Raw genomic sequence first — 24,732 nt, 5'->3', positions numbered from 1 at the left:
ATAGGAGGTCTCTGCGCCTAGTGCCAAGCACTCACACAGCTGTTCTGCAACTCTCTTAAGGGCAAAGCTTTGTGCCTGCCTGCAGATAGAAAGAACAGAAGAAACACTTTAAGCATGCTTATTTGATCAGAGTGCTGATAGCCAACAGGTGATGTATTGCAGGGACATCTTTTTCAGACAGGGAGAGAGGAGGAGGTTCATTTTTCTGCCTGCTGCTCTGAGAGCTTCCTGAGACAGTGACTTACAAAGACAATCAAACACTCTGCATTCATGATGTAATTTAAAACACGAACAAAAATGGAAAAACAGAGATACTGAGGGTCTGAATCTGAATACTGAGTGGGAGCAGAGAACAGGATGTAGCTGTCTTTTGGAGCAGAAGTTTTGCTGTCTGGTCAGGGAGCATGTTTTGCTCATGGTAGTTTTGTGACTTGTGTGGATCTCAGGGACACTGGCCAGAGCAGAGTAGCATGTGCCACACAATCCTTTTATGTAATTTCTTTAATTATTATGAACTAAGGAAGCAGGCTAATTAAGTTTCATCCTCTAAGAAGTACATTAATTCACATTTAATCATCATGTTTTAAAATATTCTTCACCACTGTTGGCCATAGGCCAGCCAGCTAGCTAAACTAAGCCTGGAAAGCACAGGGCTTAAAAAAAAAAAAAAAAAAGCACAGCGAATATAAATCTAAAACCAAGAGGAGGATGAGCATGAAAAATAAGCCAAAGCATGAGCCAGTGAACAGCATATACACTTTATCTTTGTGGTTCAGGAAAGGATTTTCTTTTCCTACTGGGAAATGAAGTGCAAATAGAGTTGATTTTGACATTATGTGTTCCTCTGAACCTACAATGAGACAGGAAGGAGGCACACCTCAGATGTCAAGAAGTTAGGCTTTAGGAGAAAATAATGTACTTACCTGTCTGTACCAAACGTTTTTAGTGAATTGGAGAGTAAAAGGAAAGAGGAAACAGTTCTGGAAAAGACATAAGTTGTTTCATGATTTGTTAAACCCCAGACATTTCTTGTGTAGTATGCAGGAATGATCAATTAGGTTAGAAGAGTTTGTCTATCCATATTTTGGGGGTCATTCATCCCTGACGAAATACAATGTAGTGTAAAGTACCCACAGGATTCAAAGATTTGAGATCTGATTATTGAATAAAGCTTCATATGAGCTGCAAGAGTCAGAACTAGTCTTGAAGGCCTGCACAATTAGTCCACAGTGGTTTTGCTTCCTTTACCAGCCAGAGAGGCTGGAGCTACTGTCCATGCCTGGAACATAAGATTCTCTGACATTTAAGGACAGCAAAGTCTTTCATGAGCTAAGCCGGCAGGAGTGGAATGTATAGTATGGTTGAAAAGTACTGAGCTTCAGGTCTTTCTGCTTGTTTCTGCAGAGTGACTGTAGGCAGGTCACCTCTTTTAACCTTGGGAAGGCTATATTCTTGCAACACAGCTTTCTCTTGGCCATGGGAGGAGTGTGAAAAAATAACTATAAGGATTAGGTAGTGAATAGCACATCTTGTATCTTTGCAGTTTAGGGAAAATACTTTGTAATGGAAGCAGAGTTACATATAGGGTGGATTTTGATTCTGCTGTGTTCTCTGTACATCAACAACAGAAGAAGATGAATAACGCTCAAACATCAAGAGGCTTAGCTGTCACCCAGGCTTAAATAACAAATCAACTAATGCCTGTATGCTAAGATTTTGTAGTGAGTCAGACAGAAAGTAACTTTAGGCTCAATTATCCACAAGGACATTAAGAATCTGTGTTTACGCAGCAAGGGACCCTCTCCCAGCAACAATTCCTGTTAGAGGCTTCAGAGCTCCCACAGCTTAGCATGGGAGGAAAAAGAGCAGCTCACTTGCTGTTTATAGATAGGTGCAAACCCCCAGAACATGTCCTGAGCTTCTGTGAATCTAGTCCTCATCAGCCACAGCCACACAGACAGGGATAGCATTTCCATTCCTGGAAGAGCCCCTGTTGTCAGCCGTTCCCTTGCATATGGCATATGCCTTCCCATGTAAAACATGTGTTTGATAAACAATTTCTCTTCTTGCGAAATTTCTTATAATGGCTCTCCAAAACAACAAGAAAACCACTGAACCCTTGCAATTTTCTGAATTCATGTAAATATTGCACTTCACTCCACTCCTGGTGCAACTTTGCCTCCCTATGTCTTTCTGTTGAAGCTGCTTCACTGAAATCTTAGTTAATGCAGCAAACCATAGTTAGACTGAGTTCCTTCTGCTGTTGCCAGCCTGGATGATTTAGTAGTACTAATGGTTTAGGGCAGTATCTCTTACCACTTGAGGATCTTAGCTGTAACCCAGGTAAATGTTAAACTCTCTTCAATTTACAGTGACACTGCTCAGTAGCACCTTCCCAGATGAAAGCACATGAAATGCTAAACATCTGTTCATTGCCCAATGAAAGCTAATTGTCAGCCTACAGCATATTGCTACCTCATCAACTGGACAGTTAGCACTGCTCCAAAGCTCAAGTACTTTCATATGCTAGAAGGTTTAATACCTTGGCTGTTCAGCCATAATAATGTGCAAATACTATTTTGTTGTTACTGGTTTCTGTGTTTTAAGCCAGTACAGATTATGTGCACATATTTGTGTAAGTGAAAAGGTGACTCTATTTCTCATTATATTGCTTATTTATTGATTAAATATTGCTTTCAGTAGGTATTAGCTTTATGCTTGTGCCATACAGAGCACAAGATGCATAGCTAGCGCTTAGGAAGTAGCAAAGGTGATGGCTGTGGTATGTGTTCTAAGGATTCTGGACCCAATTAATCATTTCTCTTGAGGTTTCCTGTATTAGTGCCTTTTATGTTGGAGAGGCCACCCCCTTATGTTTCTGGTATGGCGGGCATAAGTACCTGGTAAGTAAGGTACTTTACTTGTTTTGAAACACTGAAACTCCTGTATGAATAATACAATATTCTATGCAGTATTTGATACCATGTTTACCGTGGCTAAACAGTGTTTGGGACAACTTGTGTAGATAGTTGTTATCTTCTCTGCTTATATTTTATCTATCATCTATCATCTGCCTCACTTGCTAGGCATGTATGTGGCTAGCTGGAGTACTGCCTAAGTTTCTACATCAATGGATCTTGGTGCAGCTAGCTGCTGTGCTTCTTGGCTGTCTCTCTGATCTTTCCAGTTCCCCTGACCTCACTGAACCTGCGATCTACAAGCTGTTGGGTTTTTCCTTTAATTTTACCTAGTAAGCAAAATCATGATGAATATGCTATATTTGAAGTTAGTTATGTGAAACTGCTAATGTCCTGTGAGAAGGAGGAGGAGAACAAGACGCAGTGGGTGCAAACTGAAATACAAGACATTTTGTCTAAACATAAGGCTTTTTTACTGTGAGGGTGGTCAAACACTGGAAGAGTTTGCCCAGAGAGGCTGTGGTGCCTCCATGCTTGGAGATACTCAAAACCCAACTAGACGTAGTCCTGAGCTACCTGCTCTAGGTGACCCTGCATGAGCAGGGCGACTGGTCTGCCAGCCTCAGCTCATCTGTGGTGCTGTGACACTCTCACAACAACATGAGCCATGCCAAATTAAGATGTTCAAACCCAACATCTCACTTGACAAGATTTTTCAGGAATTGGTTCATAGTGAATGAGAAAGAAACATGCTAAACTCTGGGTTGTGCTGGAGCCCAGGAAAAGCACAGGGGATTCTTTATGCCTGCGGTGTCATTGCTCCTGATGCTTCTTCCAGTTTTGGGCTGCACGTTCCCTTGACCCCTCTTTGGCACAGCCTCCAGGTCCACCTCATGCAGACAGCCCCCACTTACTGCTGATGCTTATCCCTGTTCTTTTGCCTTTAGGCCTGCTTTATCTTTTCATTTTTTTCTTCTCCCATGCTCCCTTTCTTCCTCCTCCCCCCCTCACACCCCCCAAAAAAAACCCCAATATTGCAAAGCACCCGCTGCTTTCCCACTGGCCCTCAAGGAGTAATTGCAGCCCCAGGGCATAGGTTCTCTTGAAAACAGTTACATTGCTCACATATTTTTTTAAAATTTGCCACAGCCTCCCTGGAAACAGGGTCTCATAAAGTAAATATTTCCTGGGCTTGTCATTATGTTGGGAAATATGTGACTCGTCTAAAAAGGATAGCGTTAAACTGCTGCCTGAGTAACCAGCAGTCACCTACAAGACTAGGAGACTTGCGACACATTCTCTACTTGTCTTATGTAGTAGCTGCATTAAATGAATGGGATAGCCTCAGTGTGGGCAGCTTTGCTGATTTTGGTATGTTTAATTATAGTTAACTTTTTTCAAGATGGTTCTTTCCTTGTAACTAAATCTGGAGGATAAAACTAAGCATCAGTGAACTCAGTGGCAGAACTCCCACCAACTTAATTGAGATCAGGATTCCTTGCATGTTTGAAATACTTCCAACTTTTTAAAACCTTTTCTAATAGTGTATTGCTTGGAAAAGACTTAGATGTTCATGAGGAATGTGGATTTTGGTAAAATGTGATGAATATTTTAGCTACCAGGAGAAAAAGGCTGAAAACTTTAAATCTGTGCACAAATCCAGTTTTATTTCAGTTACCTTCTTCAGTAGCTATACAGAATACTTTGGAAACTGGACATTAGCTGAATTAAGTATGATTAGTCTTATTAAACCCCCAAATTTCTGCCCAATCAGTTTTGAAAATCATTGTGCATGAAGCATTTTGCTGCTCCTATTTAAAAGAAGATCTGACAAATGAAATTGTAAAAAAAAAAAAAAGTAAAAAATGCACAAAACTATCAAAATGGCCTAGAGCATTAAAACCTAAAAGACCTAATTGAAAAAAAAAAAAAAAAAAGGAGCTGCTGTTAGTTGTATCTAGTGTACTACCCATAGGTACAAGTGACTGGAAGCTTAGAAGTTTATATAGTTATTAATTACGTTGAGCGCATACATACACGTAGGCCTATTAAGTAGTGTCAGATGATGTTAAAAACCCTATTTCTGATATTCTCAGTGTGGTATCAGAAGTGGAATTAAAAGGAGGCTAGAATCAGAAAACAAGCCACTTAATTCTGACAGGAGCCTAAGAAAAGGCATCTAACCTCTGAAGTAGTTTATGGCACTAGTTAGCTTAGTGTCCCATAATCGGCATTCGCTCGGGGGAACTGCGGGTGGCTTGGAAGCTGCCCTAGTGTACTTCTATGTACAAGGTATGGAAATATAGCTGGCTGACGGCCTTAGCCATGCAAGTCTTCTGTCCCTGGTTAAACATTCAGCAGGTCTTACGCAAACGCGTGCTGGTGCTTCTCAGTTGTTCTCCTGCGGCACTCCTGTTGCCTAAAAGGAAAGAGGAGAGGTTCTGTTTTAAGGAAACAGACAGTCACCAGCTACTTCATGTTCTCAGTGTGGACCTTTATTCCCGGAGCAGCTCAGCACCTTAAAATACTTAGTGTATTTATTTTCAGTACTCCTTGACAGAGTTTTATACAGGGCACTGCACACCTGACAAAATCACTCTGTCCGTTGGCTGTGCGTGACCACAAGCAAGCCCGCAGCAGAAAGGACAGCTGAGGAGTGCTTCCTCCTTCAGGCTATCTTTTCTCCCCGATACTCTGCTCTGCTTTGTTTTGACAGAAGCTGCCTGAAAGTCCAGCTTGGAAGACAGGCTGCAAAGAGAAACCACCTCCCACAGCAAAATTCCTGGCAGCAGGAACTGATGTGCTGTGACAAAATCAGTTTTCCCTCAGTGAACTTTCGCATCGGTATTCTCATGGTTTGTACCTGAACTGTGTAAACAGTTACTTCCATGGGCAAATCCTCGGATATACTACATACTATTTTAATTATTAGCCTATATAACTGTTTATGTATTCACTGGAGATTTAGTTAATTAAGACTTTATCATGGCCAGAAGCCACTAGGGATTTGCCTGTGTGTTTTACCTGCAGACAAATTTAAGACAAGGAGGAAGCACTGAACGTTCTTTAGCTAGGCAGATATTCTCATTCATAAAAGATACACAAGTGCACTTTAAATTACTCCCTTGGTATTTTTAACTTATACCTCTCTGTCTACCTATGTCCTTTTGAGATCTGGTAAGCAGAAGACAGTTTGATTTTCCAGTCAGCTTTCCAGAAACCCTCACTGAGACCAGAATGTTTTTGTAGTGTGAAGTCATTTCAGGCAGCTGGATGGCCCAAACTCACTACCACCTTCCCCCTTACTGAAATTCCATTTACAGGAATGCATGAAAGAGACCCAATGATTAAGATTTACCTCTCTCCTGTAAGCCAGATCCACTTTCCCACAAAAGGTGCAAACACTGCCAGATGGTTACAGATCAAGGGTAGGAAAATAGTCCAACACAAAACATCTAGTTTTGCTTGTTATCTACCTTACATATTTCATACTCAATAAACACTTAAAACAAAAAGAAAGCAAGCAAACACTGGATTCTTGTGTGAATTTTGTTCAACATTTTCCCATGTTTACTTCCTTTAAAAATCTGAATTATAAATTTGAGTTTACTTTCTCAAGGACCTTTGAAAGTCGGGAAGGTCAAAGTTTGTGTTTCAGCTGTTTGGTAAATTTGTAATCATGTAATGTGACAAGCCTCGAAGAAATAATTTACATGGTACTTGTCGATTATATAAAACTTTAACTGGATCTTACTCAGGGCTCACTCCGGGAAACTCCTGAGCACTGAATTTCTGCCTTCAGTGAAAGGTGAAAGTGTTCTGTATCTAACAAAACCAAACAGTCTTTGAACCTCTGTGGCTGAACATCAAGAATCTGTCTTTTCTCCCCGTATAAGTAGTTATGTTTCCCAACGCATGGAACAGTGCTAAAAGGAACCCTATTAAACTCTCCCAGATGTCCTAGCTTGGTCCCCCAAAGCTGATCTTACAGTTTCTTTTCTATCCAAATAAAATCTCATACCATTGCTCAAGAATGCAGACAACAGCCAACCAGCCTACTCTCACTCTCAGAGCAAGTCTTTCTGTGTCAAAGTTTTGATTTTAAAGAATTAAATTAACTTCATTAAAGAATTCTTTACTTTACAGTAAGCTACGAGGTTTAAAACAACTGACTTGAAACGTGATGCTTTTTGGCAGAACCGTGTAGGCAGGAAACGTTACACATGACTTCAGCTGGCCAAAACAATGTAGCTGCTTCACAGGTTTCCATTGACTAGGCTGCATTTACCATCATTTGCTGCCTGAAGACGCTTAGCTAGTAGCAAAGTTCTCATTAATCCTCCTCCCTGCTTGGAACTGATCTGCTGATGAAGGGGAGGCAAGCTACAAAGCAGGGAACTCCACACGAGGGAAGTGCAAATCAACAAATCGAGTAGTGTTTGGAAACAGCTTTTATGCTGGTCCTAGACAGGGGTGCCCCGGGACAGGCGAGGCTGCTGGACCTCCTGCCTGTCTTCGTGTCCGTCCACCCAGGGGCTGAGGTCTCAGCACCCGGGGCCGGGCAGGGAGTGTGTTATCTTCTACTTACACAGAGAGTCCTTTCTCCAAACTGGCTGTAGAAGGTCATCTTGACTTTGTGCTTGTGTCCAGTCCTCTGATCAAAGGTGTTACAGCTGTCGAAGGGTGGGCTGTACAAATGCAGGCTAACAGCAGACTCTGTGTGGCTTATGTTCTCCACACGGTGCAGGCCAATGGAGTCTACACCAGCGAGGGCATGAAACGAGAGGCTGTGTTAGTGGGATGATTTAATGAGATCTCAGATGCCTGGAAAAATGCTTTCTAAACTGCAACTCATGAGCAAGCCAATTAGGCATGCCCACATTTTTATGGGCAACAAGTAACTCAGTACAGGGCATTTGACTGCTGTTCTCTAGCACAGATTCCTAAATACACTGATAATTCAAGATACCTTATTGCCTTCCACACTTCACGTAACTTCTGGATTATCTGCTACAGGATAAAGGCCAATAGAAATCCAGAGAAACTTAGGGAAGGCCATGCAGTCAGTAATTCTCTAGCTATCATTCCCAAAGGAGTTCGAGGTTATTTACTTTCCTAGGAGATGCTGTTGTTATGGATGCTCCAGAAGCAGGAAGGTTTGTGTTTCTAAAAATTAGCAAGACAGGGGAAAAAGGATTTGTATTGCCAATTCTCAGCCCACTAACAAGGATATCAGTCACATTAAAGGTCAGCTATGTGTATTTGGAGCATGAACTTAAGGACAGAGATATAGTTATCTTCTACTGCAGGCATCTGTTTCCTAATTAATCGTTCCAATTTATTAGTTTGGAGAATAAGCTTTTTATTTGTCTGCTCTTTTGACTAAAGTGACAAATTAGTAGTGACTGGCATACTTCCAGCCTTAGCTGAATAGTAAGCATAATTGACCACATAATAAAACAAGGCACTGTCTGCTTTGTGGTTACTAATGAAGTAATGGCAGTTTCTGCAACAGTGGAGCAGAAATCAAGCTATTACATAAAAATGTAAGGTATGAAGAATCATATCCACAAAACAAACCATTGCCATTCTACACTAAAGTGAAGTTTTTTAGCTACTTGAGACCTTGAATTTAAATTTATGACCCTGCTGTAAAAACAACTCAGGCCTTTGTACTTGAATTAATATGTTATATAATACCTAGACCTGTATTGTGCAACATAGGCATGATACCCTGAGAATCGTGAGTACACCCTTAACTCTGATGATACATTCGAAGTGTAAGCCCTAAGTGTCATTAACATAGTCTATCTAAATAGAGGACATAGGGGAAAAAAGTCCTAACTCTGTGCTCATCTAATGGGAGTCTCGACTAAACTCTGTTTAGTGGGTTCTAGCCTGAAAAATAAGGTACAAGAGCAACCAATAAGCATGCAATAGAGACATGAAGGTCACTCACTATTGAAGTAGTCAGGGCAATCAACACACTGTGTTTTCCTTCTACTTGTTTTACCTGTTTCTTTTAAACTGAAACATCTGTTACGAAATATGGCAGAGAGCCAAACTGCCTCAGAAAATTGGATACCAAATTTGTTTAAAACAACCAAGGAAGCTTTGGATCAGATGCACGTAAGGTGCAATTGCTTGCATCGGAAAGAACTGCATAGGTAGGAAAACCTGACTGAGTCTGAGAACCTGTGTCCCTGGCATGGGAGCATCAGCAGACGTGTCAACTCTTTCTTGCATTTCCTCTCCTATGTATTTGATGTTTTCACTTAATGTGGCGTACCTTCAACAGAGGGCTGCAGAACAATAGTCTTTCTTCCCCAGTGCCCTCACCCTGGCTTAGTCCATAACCCAACATGAGTCTCCCTCCAGCTGGGGAGCTCTCAAGCTCAACCCCACAAGGTGCGTGCTCCAGTTTTTAACCCATCACGTGAAAGGCAGATGGCCCCTTTCTCTCATGCTTTGCCTTTGTTCTGCTGAACTTGTTGCTGTTCAGCATGATGTGCAATGTCGTTCATAGCATCAGAATACATTACACCCGGCTGGCCGCTCCAGGATGGCCTCCAGCACAGCACAACGTGGTGATAGTTATTGATCTGTGTAATGGCATGGATTTAGGTACCTAGGGAGCCTTACTGGTGGAGACTTAGTCATCTCTCAGCATCTGTGCAGTCAGGCAATTTTTTTTGTAGATTGGGTAGACCCGAGCATTTCAATTCTGCTAACACTGCACTTCAGCACTACAGTCTTTTGTTGATTTGGACAAGAAGTAGCACTGAGGATCGGGGCCTCTACTCCTGGCTGGTCAATTTATTCCATAGAAAGCTTTTACATTTTTTACCTAGGATTTCCATGACTGATCAAAACGATTATTTCTTTGATAAAATTAAGGTGATTAAGCTATCTAAACTTTGGTTCCCTTATTTCTCACAAAATACTACTTAAGGTCTATGTTTACAAGCAATTTCAGATAGTCATTAGGGACACAGTGCTGAAGGCTGCTTGGTCTAGAAGAGATACCCAGCATATTTAAGTAGCAATCAATTGCTGCAATGTCTTAAGAGTGAATTAAAAGGACATTTTTTTTGTTGCTTGTTTTACTGAATCCAAATACAGGTTTGTGCAGAATCTAGAGAGCCATGTTCTTAAACTGTGTATAAAGCCATTAGTATTATACTGTTAAAGGTAGGAGACTAGAGAGCGGATGAACTCTTCTAATAGGAATAGTACTCATGGATGGGTAGCTGTCAAAAGAAGCTTAATAATAGCTTACCATTAATGTAGGCGCATTGATTTTCCCTCAAAACTCGTTCTGATTTCTTAGTCATTTCACCATTCCCTTTTTTCTCAGGCCATTCAAACAGAGTCTCCTTTAGATTTCCCTGGAGGATCTTCATAAAGCAGTGTGAGTCAGTGTGATCATGGATGCTGCTATATATGTAAAAAGAATAACCAAACTCAGTGTGACATACATATTTAATTTCAGTACAGCAAATAGGACAGATGGCGTAGCATATTGTATCTGGACATAGCCCTAGAATGAAATCCACCAAAGTCTTAGGAAAAAAAGATTCACAGTGACTAAGGTATGCCTTAGGACTGAAAACTGCTACTTAAGAAGTGTATTGGGATAAGCTCACATACAGCAGGACTTGGAGAAGAGTCAGATATTGATCAGCCTATGACTTTGCCACAGAGAAATACGAAGGAAGTCTGGAGGAGGACAGAAAAATTCTTCAGAACACAAAAACTCCTGTGGGCCAAGAAAGAAAACAACGCTTTCCACAGTGATCCCAGGCAGAGGCTGGCATACACTTGCAAGTATACCTGATATTTGCAGATCCACCATTCTTGCTTCTGAAACACGGGAGAAATGAGCTACGTCTGCTTAATTTCTATGGTCTCTCTACTGCTGGGGTGCACAGGCATTTGTTGAAGAAAAAATGCTGTACCTCTCACTCTGATAACACTAAGTACAACCAGCTACAGTAAGCTGTTAATTTCACTAGTTTGGCAAAACATTAACAAAACAGCAGGATCTGGTACGATTTGTCTGCTTGTTAGATGTGTCTCATTGCTCTGAAGTATGTTTTAATAATTGCTACATTTGGAGACACATGGGCTAAATATGTACTTTAGTTTTGGTTTTATTTTTTTTAAATAGAGACCTAACTGTTACAGAAGTGAATGGGTTTAGGACAAAGGGAGGGTTCCCCACTCACCAGGGGTGAGGGAGAAGGGGGAATTTGACCCTCCGGAAGTACAGTGCTAATGAGTTTCAATCAAAAACTTGGTACTTTCATGTTACTGTTTTCAGTAAACAAATGTCAGGCTTTCTTACTGAGATGCCAAGAGAGCAGAGCTTGCTTCAGGCACAGAACAGTTCACAAATGCCACGTTGTCACGCTCCTTCCACAAGCCATGAGAACAATCTGATCCTCCTCATGTAGGAAGCAAAAACAACTTGTGGTCTCAGTCTAGCTCTAGCAAATGCTCATCCAACTTAAACACAGTTTGACATAAATTACAGGCTTTGTGGGAATAGCCTGGAAGGAGTAGAGGTGGTGGGCTTGGTTCCTATATCCCTCTGAGTATAACGTCATGGTGTCCCCTAGAGAATACTGTAAATGTTCAATTGCATGCTCAGTTAAAACAAACAAAAAAAACAGTTCTGACATATCCTTAGGTTTTCTATTTCTATGTGAGAATAATAAGTCAAAACCTGCCAGTTTTGTTATTCCATATTTTGTTTTAGCCAACATTTTGTGAAAGACCCTCCAAGGGACAGATCTTGCACTCACGTTTGTAGGACTACACAACCCAGCGTAGTCTGTGTACACAACTCTGGAGGCCACATCAGCAGTGTGGTCCATTTTGAGGGAGGAGATGGGATGCATGAACCTAAAGAAAGCCAAGTACTCCTGGAAAGGGGCTCTCTCCTCACAGCCCACAGTCCTAACCCAAACCTACTTTTCTCCTCTTGTCACAGAGGCAGGATTTAAACACCATGAGAGAACAAACACTATTTGAACGGCACCAAGTCCTGCTTCTGCGACCAAGCGTTGTATGGGTCTGTTGTATGGGACCTATCCTGCCCACAGGACCTGCTGTATCTCTGGGACTAAAAAATTCCTCTGAGAGAAGGGAAGCTTAGATTTGGTGGAAAAACAGAGCATTTTTAAAAGAGTGCTCTAAAAATGTCCACAAGGTACAAACTTGCAAAAGATATAGCAGATATTCAGGACCGCCATACCAACAGGAGCTTTGCACTGCTTAGTTTCCAGACACTTTCTGATAGCTCGCATAGGGCTAATTATTTCTGTCTTTTTCTATGACAGTGAAAGATACGGTGGCTTTATATCTGTTTGCTAAAACCATAGTCTTTAGATACAAACCTGCCATGCCCTTCACCCCAGCACAAGATCATCAAGTTGAACTTTCCATTTCCATTGTCCACAAGATTTCTCGTATACCTGAAATACAAAGGGTTTGCTTTTTACTGCACTGATGTGCCTATAAAAGACAAAATTATACAAACATGTTTATGAAGGAAGGTTGTGACATATAAAAATCCTTTTTGTTCTTTTTCTTGAAAGCCAAATTTTACTTGGAAAAAAGTGAAATTGTAGTTTTAAGCTTTTTTTTGGTAAGAGTTCTTCTTCTGGGAAGTAAAATAATGAACATATTTAATATTTCATAATCATATTGCTTTTGAATTACATAGATGATTGGAGTTTGGGAACTGTGAGCCTGAGACTAATGTGGTAGACAGGATCAGATCAAAATAGTTATTGAATGAAGTCACTTCAGCAGCTGGCTTATAATTAGAAACAGAGGACTGCAATGAAACAAGAAAAATACATGGTTACATTCTTCTGCAGCTCCTTTTCAGATATTCTTGGCTTTCCTTCTGTTATGCAGCACTCATTTGTACAAAGACAAAAAAACAAAGAAATAAGATGTCAGGCTTTCCATACATGGTCTTCCTACTCTGTTCCCGAAAGTTCTCCGTCTTGTACCGTAGCATTCATGTGTGGATAAAACACCTGTGGAGTAATTTCTGCCAGCGCCTACTTCTAAACAAAGTTCATCAGAGCAAGACTTCTTAACAAGATTTTTCATGTGCGAACTTATAGGTGGCAGAGAATAAGCTTGCTCCTAAAGGCTTTTTATCAATATGTGTGTTCTAGACTGTGATTTGCTCTCAGGGCTTGAAAACATCTTTAATAGCAACATCTTATGTTTGTTTCCTTGTACTCTCCTGCAAGCCACCCCAGAGCTGCCACTCATCTCATCCTATTGAAGAGTTCACTAGAGAAGGGACTGGGATTTTGCTCTATACATTACTTCCCATGGTGGGGTTCTTCTGATCCGGGCTGGTGCTTCTAGCTGTTATAGTGCAAGCAACCCACTGGGACCTTGTGGTTTCATTTTAGCTTTAGTCACAGCTATCTGCACTGTGCCAAGTAAAGCAAATATTTATGCCGATGACAGGACGCCTCACTCTCACTTAAAAGATGCAAGCAAGGGCACACAGGAAGTGCACTGATGTCAACGGAATGTTTTTTAATTAGTTTCCCCATAAGACCACTCTATTTCAATCAAGATAGGATGCTGATAATGAATTACCTTCAAAGCATAACGTGTATATCTATATGCTGCCTCTCACTGCATCCACAATTTGTGCGTATATTAAGTAGACATATTTTTCCTATGATGTCAGAACATAAGCAATCAATGCTGGCATTTGACTGAACTTTTCAAGTGCTGTTATTTCTGTACAGCAGGTCTGGCTGGCCAAAAAAAAAAAAAAAAAAAAAAAAAGGCTGCCATGCATACTTCTAATGTTAGCGCACTTTGTTTTTCTGATTCTTAGTTTCCTATGTTCTGTTACAAATTTTGTGATTTGTTCTGAATGGAGGATAGTCGACGCGAGGTGAAAGGAGGGTAAAAAATGTCAAGCCAAAGCGATGCTGTCATTATATAGTAAGGTTAAAAGGAAAAGTTTTGGGATTTGCAGGGGGATGGATGGACGGACGGGTGTTTGTTTTTTAAATGAATTGCTCAAATAAAATGTATTTATATTGAAATTTAAAACAGGGAAGCCACCAATGGCAGGAAAAACTAGTTGCTAGCAAAGAAGGAGCGACTCAAGACCCTAACAGGTATTTTCCTTCCTCCTGGCAAGCAGCAAAAAAGCCTCGACCCCGGGAATACACGAACCGGCTCTTCTACAGAAACAAAACACCCGCTTTGGAGCGGTCTGCTCCCCCACCCCAGCGCTCCCCGGCGATTTCTGCTGCCGACGTGCTTCTCTTGGGCTTTTTAAAAAAGTTTTTGGGTTGCTTCAACGCCTTTCTGTCTCCTCCGTGGGTTATCCTCACGGGGGGGGCAGCGGCATCACGACTCAGCGGTCCCTCGGTTGCGGGCCGGCGGGCCGGGACCGCCGGCGGGGGGGTACCCCGGGGGGTACCCGCTACCGGGGGACCGGCGGTGGCGTGTGCGGGAGAGCCGCCCGCCCCTGGCCGCCGATGCCGCCATTGGCCGCCGCCGCCCCGCCCGCTCCCCGCCCTCGCCCGGCCCCGCCGCGGGGCATCGCGGTGTCGCCCCCCCCGCGCCCCCCCGTCCCTCCTCGCCCTCCCCGGAGAGGGGGGCTTTCGCCCTTCGCCCCCCTCGCCGTGCTGCTGGAGGGGCTCTCGGCAGGGTTGGGGAGGTGCGAAGGGGTCGGCGCTGCGTCCCCGGCGGTCCCCGCTCCCCGTCGGCGGCTCTGCCCCGCTTGCACGGTGAGGGGCGCGGCGCCGGGGGGTCCCTTACCCCGGTGTGCGTGTGTGGGGGGTGTGTGTGTGGTTGTACCTGTACTGGTCGAATTTGGCGTACTGCAGCCACTCCTCGGGGTTGCTCTCGTACGACTCCATCAGCGCCTGCACTTCTTCCACGCTGACTTTCTCCTCGGCGAATATCCGATGGAGGATGCGGACCAGCTCCTCCAGGCTCCGCGCCTTCCACGTCTCCGTCTGCACCGGTTGCTCCATCATCGCCCGTCGCTGCACCGCCGCCAGCCGCTGCCCCCGGCCGGCCCCCTCCCGCCTCCCTTTATGCGCCGGGAGGCACGGCGGGAACCTACCACCGCCCCGGCGGGCGGAGGGGCCGGGCGGCGGCGGCGGGCGGGCCCGCGGCCAGCCGTGCCCGTCCCCGGGAGCGGGGCCACCGACCCCGGCGGGCGGGGGCAGCCAGAGCCGGCGGCGCGGGCTTCTGCCTCCCCTCCGACCGCCGTCGGTCCATCCAGCCGGCCGGGTCTTGCTTGAACCCCTGGGGCAGGCGGGCAGGCTTCTGGCTCTCCCATATCCCCGGCGGAGGGAAGACGCAGAGAAGAAGGGGCCGTGGCTGCCGGGCGGAAAGCATCTCTGCCGGCAGCAGCTCTCCCCCTCCCCGCCAGGCCTCTTCGTCTGTGCATCTTCATCCCCTGGGGACGAGGTCTGCGGCTCACCAAGCGTGGCCGGCCGGTGCCTCCGGTACTTGCACCACAGAGGAAGAAGCTTCCAGGCAGATCAGCTGCAGCAAAGGAATGCTAATTCGAGGCTGGCCTCACAAAAATACATCTAGAAGCTCCATTTAAAAGCAAAAAAAGCCCACACTGGTATCTAATTCACACAGAAAATTGTTGCTGGAGGTCACATTAATACAGCCTGCCTGTTGAAAATGCTGTTCCTTGAAAATCACGCACTCTGCAGTCACATTTAGGGCTGCTGTGAACATTAGCGCTCAGCGTGACACCTAGCAATGTAATGAATGGGAGAAAGGAGGCCAGGCTAAGACAACAGATCATCCTCATACTCTTCAGACTGTCAAACCTATATACTGGCTGCAGAGCAAGCAGATGCCATGCCAGCCCTCTTCATTTCCAGTTCAACTGTTAATAGGACGTTCATTAGTCATGAATTCTGGCAATGGAATTCACTATACGTCATAGAATTGTGTTTTAAAAAAATCCATCTTTTCTTTAAAAAAAAAAAAAAAGAGTTGAGCTATTTAGATCTGCCTGATGATTGTGGGGCTGGAAGTAAGCAAATTGATGTTGTGGTCTGCTGCAGCTCTGAGGCTTTAAGGTGCTCGCAATACTGGCAGCTTGCAATTTGCCCTAGAGACAGTTACCTCGAGGCATTTCTGGCGTGCCTGCTTTCCCTTCCCTCTTCCTGAACTGTGCATCAAGCAGGTGTGAGAAAAAGAAGGACCATTAACACAGCAGCTATAACTTGAGAGGCTGGATGAATTTCTGGATCCACTGCTGTCATGAATACATTCCCATACATTTAAATGGGGCTGGGATCTAGTGTGTTGGAGTGAAATACGAATAAATACCGAAGAGGTACATCGTCAAGCATCAGTCCAGAACCTCCCCTGGCACACAAAAAGCAGACCCAACCTTATCACTACTTTTTTAACAAGTTGTGTGTGTGAGAGAGAGAGAGAGAACTGCGATGATTTCAAGCAGAGTTTTTAAGGTCTGAGAGAACCTAAGACCATTCCGAATCTCTGAAACGCAACCAGGATACCCCGGCACTGATATCAACAGCCATTGTGTGGTTAAAGAAGAAAACAGCCAGTCCTCCTGGGAGAACCGCAGGTAATGAACAAACACATCACTTCCCTTGGTAACTTGTTCAAACTCAGCGTTAAGAAAGAGTGCTTTATTTCTTAATGAAGTTTGCCTCAGGTCCATTTTAGCTGTTGGTTGGTGTCAAAAGATTATATGGGCAAGTAGCACTTCTTTTTGGTACTTGCGTGAGTATTCCTGTTGGTCACCATTAAAACTGCTGTGGGTTGCAAAGAGTTAGAATTACTGCGAAACACCCTATGCCATTTATTTCAAAGGCAGAACTCACATAATTTTAGGGTTGTTGAAACACTACTCAAAGGAATAAAATATCTTACAGGAATAAGTTATTGTAAGGATCACCAAAATGGGTTGTGAAATAAAAACTGAGATAAGCTTTTAAACTTTTTTTTTTTTATTACCCTGATGTTCCCAGGATCTGATTTAAATTATTTTCCAGCACTTATAATGTCTCTCTGCTTATTTGTACATCTATGTGTTTGGTGATGTTCTGGTATTTAAATCCAGAAAAAAAAATTAATTATGCTTCTGCTGTGAATCCCAGAAACCTCAGAACATTGATTTCTTTGCTGATGGGATCATTACTGATGCCTTTAAATACTGCTAGTAAAAGCAAAAAGACGTTTTATACCTTCCTCTGTTACAACTATGGGATCAGGCTGGATCTACCTATTGCGGTTTCAAACTGCTGTTGTTTATTATAGCTCACCTATATTGCTGTACCAATTTGTCAAAGTTTTTTCCTTGGTTACCAAAAACTTAAACTTCTCTAGTAATAATAGAAAATCTTATACTTTTATTTGCTCCTATTCCAAAGTGTTTACACAGGTTTTAATTTTGAATCTTTCAACATTACTTGTTGATCTTGAAGACTTCTATAGGAGTTGATTACTTGATTGCATGAAAACCACTAGGAAGAATATCTATGGCTCTCCAGCTTGTGTTTTTGCCAATATGCCATTGACAGAAATGGCACAGGGATCTGAGCACATACAGCAGTTAACAGATTCTAGCCTCAGTCACTGAGGGTATCTGTCACTGAAAATTTAAAAAAAAGAGAAAGGAGAGCATTGCAGTCCACACAGCATGGGAATTGTCTTCACATTCTCAGTTGTGTTTCCTATAAAGGAGTGTACAGCATTTTACCCATTTCTTTTTCTTTCCTGAAAATAATATATTCATACCCCTGTAGAAATTAACTATTGCACGTATTTCTCAACTGTTCTGTTATTATAGAATAATAGCTCATGGGGGCCTTTACAAGTGTAAGGGATGTTGTAACTTTCAATTTTATAGCAAAAAGCATAGGTCCCTTTCAAGACCAATTACTTAAAGCTTATTTGAAAAATAAGTCCAAAGTTGAGGCAAATGGCACAGTGATTCACATCTAGGTATCTTACAATGCAGGATGCAACACTGCAGCTGGTGTACAGTTCCTCGGGAGCTGGACTGCACACGGGTGATGGTATCATGGACAGTCACACATCAATGAAGGTTAAAAAACTTCAGAAACAATAATTTTTGATCAGAACTCTACTGTACCAACATGCATCACAAATTAGGTCTCTCACCCTGTCTTTGGGTAGCACCAGTTGTCTCAGTCCTTGGCTTTTCATGATTAGCAGGTACTTAGTACTATATGCCCATTAAATAGTTCTGCAAGAATTACTAGTTCCTGTAATCAGGGTCTCTTATCTTGTTTCTCTGGTAAATGAGCTATTGAGCTTTGCTTAATGATGGCACACCTTGGTGTTTCTTGGAGGAGATATGTTATCACATTTGGTTCTCCTGAACCTGTATGATGCTATGAGATCTGTAGGATGACGCATGGGTACTTCATATTCGTGTACCACGGTCCCTAAAGTGGATATATATTCTCTGGGCTACAAAGAAAGAGCAAGCATGTAGCTTCAGGTAAGAAGCATAAAGGTCTAAGGTCTTTTCCTGTATTTCACATTCTGCAGCCCTTGTGAAAAGCACAGAACCTCAGAGAGTTCACACAGAAAGTGAATCATTCTTGCATTCTTCATGACATAACTTCATTGAGTGGAAGAGAGGAAACCAATAAAACATTCCTGCTGATACCCTGACAGTTAAAACCTTGTCTTCGAAAATGCGAGTTTGGGCTTTAACCACAGAAACTTTGCTTTACAGACAAATGGCCAACCACTCAACTATTATCCAAAAGACATGTGTAAGCACTTCAAGCAATCGTTGGACATGACATCCAACTCCAAGAGAGACCTACCAGCTGAAGTGCCTGAGCATGTATTGGCATCTCATCTCCTGCTGGGGTGCAGCTCACAGGGTTTTTCTCTTAACTTATTGAGGAAAATCTTCAATTACGACTGATGGAATTAATGAACTCCAGGGTTAGACACTTTGCACTATGTAATGGGCCTCTGCACTATGTAATGGGCTTGAATGAGCTTGGGATTGAAGATTTTATGATGCATCTCGTCATTCCAAACAAAAATTGTGGGCAAGTCGAAAGTGGGATCCAAGGTGTCTGAAACCTCAGACTGTTGTGGCAAACAACCATACTGTGTCTCTTTGGTCTGTTAGCCTGGACAGATAACAGCACTTCAACCCAATAATGAGCATTTACACCTCCTCCTCCAGATACTACGACTTTCACCCCTTTACCAATGGTATTAAGTCTCTGTTCACCTAAGTTTCTTTATGTTTGTAGACAGGGCTTTTTTAAGAGAACATCCGGATCTGCAGCTGTAGTGCAAGTTTTGGGGCTACAAGACTCAAAGGCAATACCTCTCTGAGGAGGCTTAAGAGAAGAGAACATTTTATCACACAGATCATAATACAGATAAAAGGTTAATAACCTGCGCCAGGGAAACTCACCTTACTGAAATACAACATTGTGTTGTGTAGTCCCAAAGCATTACAAATTTGTTACTGCCTTTTCCTTTAAGCTTTGTATGTTTTCAGAAGGACTGCATCCTGCATCTGAAAACCTGAAGTGCCTCAGGCTATGACGTCTACCGTTCTGTCCCTTCTATTTCACATGAAGGTCTTTGAACTCTTGGAAGGATATCAATTACATGGAAGAGACCTTTCGGGTTATAATCAGGAGGAAACATAAGTCAATGTTTGTTGCAGACGTCACTCAGATTGCTGTTTGGAAGCAATGTACCATCTACAGCAGCAGTTCCCAAACTCATTCTGCAAGACCAAGCTAAATGATTGTGGAGCCCTACATTCAAGTGGGATGACTCCTTCTGGGGCTGTGGAACAGCACTGCAGCTGTTCCTCAGTCATATAACCTGGAAAGCAAGACTGAGCCCTCAGTACACACCAGATTTTGCATGAGAACCTGCTGCTTGCACAGTGATTCACAAAAAAAGCCCGAGAACAAGTCATATCAAACATAGATCATGCAGTGAAACATCCTCAGACTACAAAATGCTGTAATCAATGAGTGAAACGAGGGCGCCACATGCTAAGTCATGCCGTACATTGAAAATGCTAACAACTACTAAACAGCATGTGTACTGCCAAAGGAAAAAAATAAACCTCCCCGAAGAGCTGTGAGGCATTAAACCACATAGCACAGAAAGGACTCTTGGAAGAAATCAGTTTGATCTGCTTTTGGTGGAAGGTTAGTACACTATGTATGTGTTATAAATAAAATATAAAACATTGACATTTCTCTCTGTGAGAAAAACACTTTAAAGTAAGTTTCCTTTTCTTCCAATTTGTGCTGTTTATTTGAGAAAGCTGAAGTGCTGGGTAGTCTTCTCTGCACTGACAATATTTACTGTGTAGTTTTCTGTTTGGAGCCCTTCTCTTCTTTGAGGTTTCCTGTTTCAGAGCTGAAGAGCTCTCGATGCATTTTAGTTCCCCAGAGCTGCTAGGGTTATTAGTTCTGTTACCAAACTGGGTTTGAGGGAAAGACATTTTTGTCTGCTTTAACGTCACATACTGATTTTTGCAAATGGAACATGTAATTCGAACCTCTTTTTTTTATGCTTAAGCCCTCCATGCAATTGTATTTTAACAGTATATTCACTCAGTCCAATTGATATATATTTTTATACATATATTTTATATGTATAATAATTTTCATGTGGAATTATTCCACGAGAAGATACAGAGCAAGGACAGTGAGACTCCTTTACTTTTTCCTAAATCTTACTAATTAATGTTCGTCATCTACTTCTAATAAGGAAAGGTATGAGCGAATTGAGATGTATAAGCAGTACTTCCTCCTCATCTATAATCTGCATCCTTAAAAATTGTTGCAGAATCTAGCTACTGGTAGACATTTAGAGCAAGCATATACGTGATGATTACACAGAGGGAAAGCTGGAGAACCATTTAAAAAAAAGTTCTGATATTGTTCCTCAAGTTCGAAGAGAGACGATGTTTTTCTCCCCAAAGTTTAATTCTTCTCAATGTGCATACAAGGGATCAAATCTCACCTGAAATTGGGACTGTGTATGCAGTAACTAGTATCTCAAGGACTGCCCTCTGGCACAGATGCCAACTTGCAAAGAACAGTTTGCATCCACATTATTTACCTTTTAACCTCCAGAACACGCTGGTCACGTCCAAAGTGCCCATGAGAAATGGTGCCTTGCCAACTCTTGAATTGTGCACATGCCAAAATCTGTGCCAGTAACTGTTCTACCAACTAACTGTACAAATGACTGAGCTACACTGCCCCAGAAAATTTCCTGGCCCTACTGAGTCTAAAGACATAGATGTAGTGTGACTGGCTTAATTTCAAGTTTTTAACGTACTTATTTTGGCCTCTCTTCAGTCAATAATATGATTCATTCAACCTTTCTTAACCACCTATTTTAGGATGAAACAACCTCTAAATGAGTTTTTGTCTCTCTAGATATTTTGGCATCAAGTCAAAAGTTTTCTGACTAAAATACAGTGAGATGCACCTGACATCTCATGGCATTATGGCTATTGAAGCAAGCGCAAAGCAGAGAAAGGAAAAATATGTAGAATTTTATGATGTTTAGCCTTGGGAGCATGTTAAATACGATGCTAGCAAAGCTGATGTGTAGTCTCTGCACATAAGAACAAACACATTTAACATGCTTTCTTGACAAATGTTTTTGTTCTCTTGATGATCCAATACAAAACAAGGCTGAAAACACTTTGGTTTTTAATGCATATGGCATTTTATACAAGCTTGTAATATAGTCATAATAATCTTGAAAAACCCAGAGTTATAGGCATTTTTCCCCCTTTTTTGTCTCATCTCCAAGTATGAAGATGTTGTAGTATGATAATGCCTTGAGTAACCTTTGTACAATATCCCTGAAGAGTAATTAAGACTTCAGGATAGCCAAGAACAGCATAAGCCAAAAGCTTGTGCAACTAAAAGCAGAATTTGATCTGCAAAATGAGCATGAACAGCAGCAATGGATAAACAGAAGTTACTTTACAGTTGAGAAGGAGTTTGCAGAATGGACGTGTGAATTTCCACCCCCTCACCTTAATTTTACTGTAGATCGGTGCATTCAAGATTATGTTGTGGGGATAATTAACACAGACACATCTTCTGTTAATACCTTACCAGTAATTCTTCAAGACTTAAGTAAAGATGACATTTGCTCAATATGCACATAGGTGACTTGACTATGTATTCTATCATTTCAGTCTTGAGGTAACTGTAGTTCCACTTAGCTCCTTCATGCTTTCCATGTGCTCATAAGACTAGTTCAAGCTACAAATTAGAAATTTATAATCTGTGCTAGTTTCTAAACCATTATCTGAATAATAATTCACATAAATAATGCCTCCCCACTTAGAGGGTCTGAACTTGGTGTTTATTACCTTGGAAACAGGATAGCTGAATTTTGCATAGCACTATTTTTTAGTATCGGGATGTTGTGAAGTACTGTCTTTCATAAAACCAGTATAATAATTTCCCTTTCCAACGCTTTCTCACTCTTTAAAAAATAGTTTATTTGCTGAATTTTTCCAGTTTGCCTATTCTGTTAATTAAATTACATAAAATCAAGTGAATTAAATTATACTACAAATATTGGTAGCTCAGTATGGTAGCACCTTTGGGTGGAACACAATAGTCTTCTAACTCTACACTTTCCTTTTTTGCCTCGTACCACTCTCATAGACTTGCCCAAAAGGTCAACTTTCATATCTTTTTCCTCCTACTGTAGCAATTGAAGTCACTTAAACTATACAGTCAACACTTTGGCTCAAGGCATACCGAATACAGAGAACATATTTCATGTTCTACGTAAGCCTCTGATGCTTCCTATTTACTGGAATTATTCTTTCTAAAGAGATAAGTACATACATTTTAAAGCATTTCAGGATCAACTATGATTTTAGATGCTATAGCTGTCACTTTTTAAAAATATGACATTTAACATGTCTTTTGCAAGCTTTGTCCTTTGCAAATTCTACAAGCAACGTGCTGCCAATTGTTTATTTGTTCACTTGACACGTTATCTACTTGACATGTTTGCAGTCTGGCCTGTTATTTAAGAATATGCACAAGGAAAAGTTTCTGCCACTTAAAACAGTCACACCCTGACTCCAGACAGAGAGAGCTCGTGGTCCTTAAGAAGTCACCAGGGATAAACAAGCACTGACCACCTCCCTGATGCAAGAAGGTAGAAAACTACAGGGAAAAGTGGTAGGAAGGAGAAGTTTCTCCATAAAGAAGGTACAGAAGCTACACGGGGGGAAATTAGTAGAATCGGCACTGGCAGTTGTTAAAAGGAAAGGAACAGAATAAAGGCAGCCACTTCAAGCATTCAGGAAACAGAAAGCAAGGGCTGGATCAGGTGAGTAGTCACTGCATACTGATAAATTAGGGGCCAAGAAATAATTAGCTGGGGATGGAGAAAAATTCAGAGCAGAAGAATGCTGGAGCAAACAGTAATAAATAAGTATTGTTCAAGGAAGAAGCTGAATCTTAAAGAAATTAATAATTCAAATCTGCATGAGTACGTTATCCAAGTTCAAAAATGCATGTGGTGAATAAAAGAAATCCAAACCACTACTGTGGGTTTTATGCTACTGGACCATTACCTTTGAAGGGATCAAGGCAAACACTTTTTTTTTTTTTTCCCAGAGGATAAAATTATCTATAGATTCAACACAAAGGACAGCCTTCTACCATTAGCTGGCAAGATACAATGACCTACAGTCTTCCTTCACCTCAAGATCCTAGTGGGTTTTTATTTGTTCTTTAAAAACAAAACAAAACAAAACAAAACACAACCCCCCCAAAAAAACCACACACACACACACAAACCAACCTTCTTGCATCGCTTCTGAAGAACACATTTGCAGTATATCAGTAGTTTCATTTGTTAAGATCAAATGGGGTGAAAGGCACTAATAGAACATTCTTTAAAGAGATCAGGACTAGTAGCTTATCTTAGGTAAACATACTGCCACACAGGGGAACAAACTACTTATATTTGTAAGGCTGGCAAGTGGACATATTACGAAAAAGATTGAAAAAAAAATCGAGGAAAAACTACGCAAATACTTTGTCCTTGCGTACCCTCTAGTGGCTGCGCAAGGTTAGGCTGGCCTCAGGGTAACAGCAGGCAATGTCCTCAGGAAGACAGAATCGGAGTGCTTACCTCTGCAATAGTTCTCCTAAACAGACAAAGATTCACGAGGTTGGGGTTCTGAGCAAGCACAAGTATGGATTATTTGAAGTGCCTAAATTTACAACCAGTTCTGCCTGTTAGCTTAATCCAATGAATCCAGGTTTTCCACTTAAAATGTGGTAAAATATACCAAGCTATTCACATAGCAAGCATTCAGGGCATGTGCCTATGTTACTGTGCCATGTATGCAGGCTGCATACCAACTGCAGCAACATCAGTAAATTAAGCTGAGTATTAGTTCTCCAGAAGCCTTCTAAGGGTGGAAACAATCTGACACACAGGTTGCAGAGACCACATAAGAGCCACTTATACATGAAATAGCAAAGAATGGCTCAAGACGATCGTACAAGCATGCTTTAAACTAGAACAGGCTGTTTTGCCTGTATGTGCTGAAGAAGTGGATTACGTCAGGGACCAAAACTGTCATCCAGCATAACACCACTCTGCAAGCAAACAGCTAACATTTAATTTAGTATACCTTAAACAAACATAAAAGATTGTACAACAGACATTTAAAACAAACCCACAAAACCCACCCTCCCACACCCAAACCCTCCAA

The 24,732-nt window shown here is 41.9% G+C and overlaps 1 protein-coding gene across 1 annotated transcript; it reads right to left on the bottom strand.

Moving 5' to 3' along the window:
* Window positions 1-4,791: 4,791 nt before the first annotated feature.
* On the bottom strand, window positions 4,792-14,959 carry CDO1 (cysteine dioxygenase type 1; the record flags this gene model as incomplete). The annotated part of the gene is made up of 5 exons (XM_082336623.1): window positions 4,792-5,337; window positions 7,507-7,676; window positions 10,198-10,355; window positions 12,320-12,397; window positions 14,778-14,959. The coding sequence occupies 5 exons, from the start codon at window positions 14,957-14,959 to the stop codon at window positions 5,308-5,310; spliced, it is 618 nt and encodes a 205-aa protein (XP_082192749.1). The 3' UTR covers window positions 4,792-5,307.
* Window positions 14,960-24,732: the final 9,773 nt, after the last annotated feature.

Source organism: Platalea leucorodia (assembly GCF_965183815.1).
Source record: "Platalea leucorodia genome assembly, chromosome: Z".
NCBI lineage: Eukaryota > Metazoa > Chordata > Aves > Pelecaniformes > Threskiornithidae > Platalea > Platalea leucorodia.
Note: the sequence above shows the minus strand (reverse complement) of the source record. Positions and strands in the feature narration are given on the sequence as shown.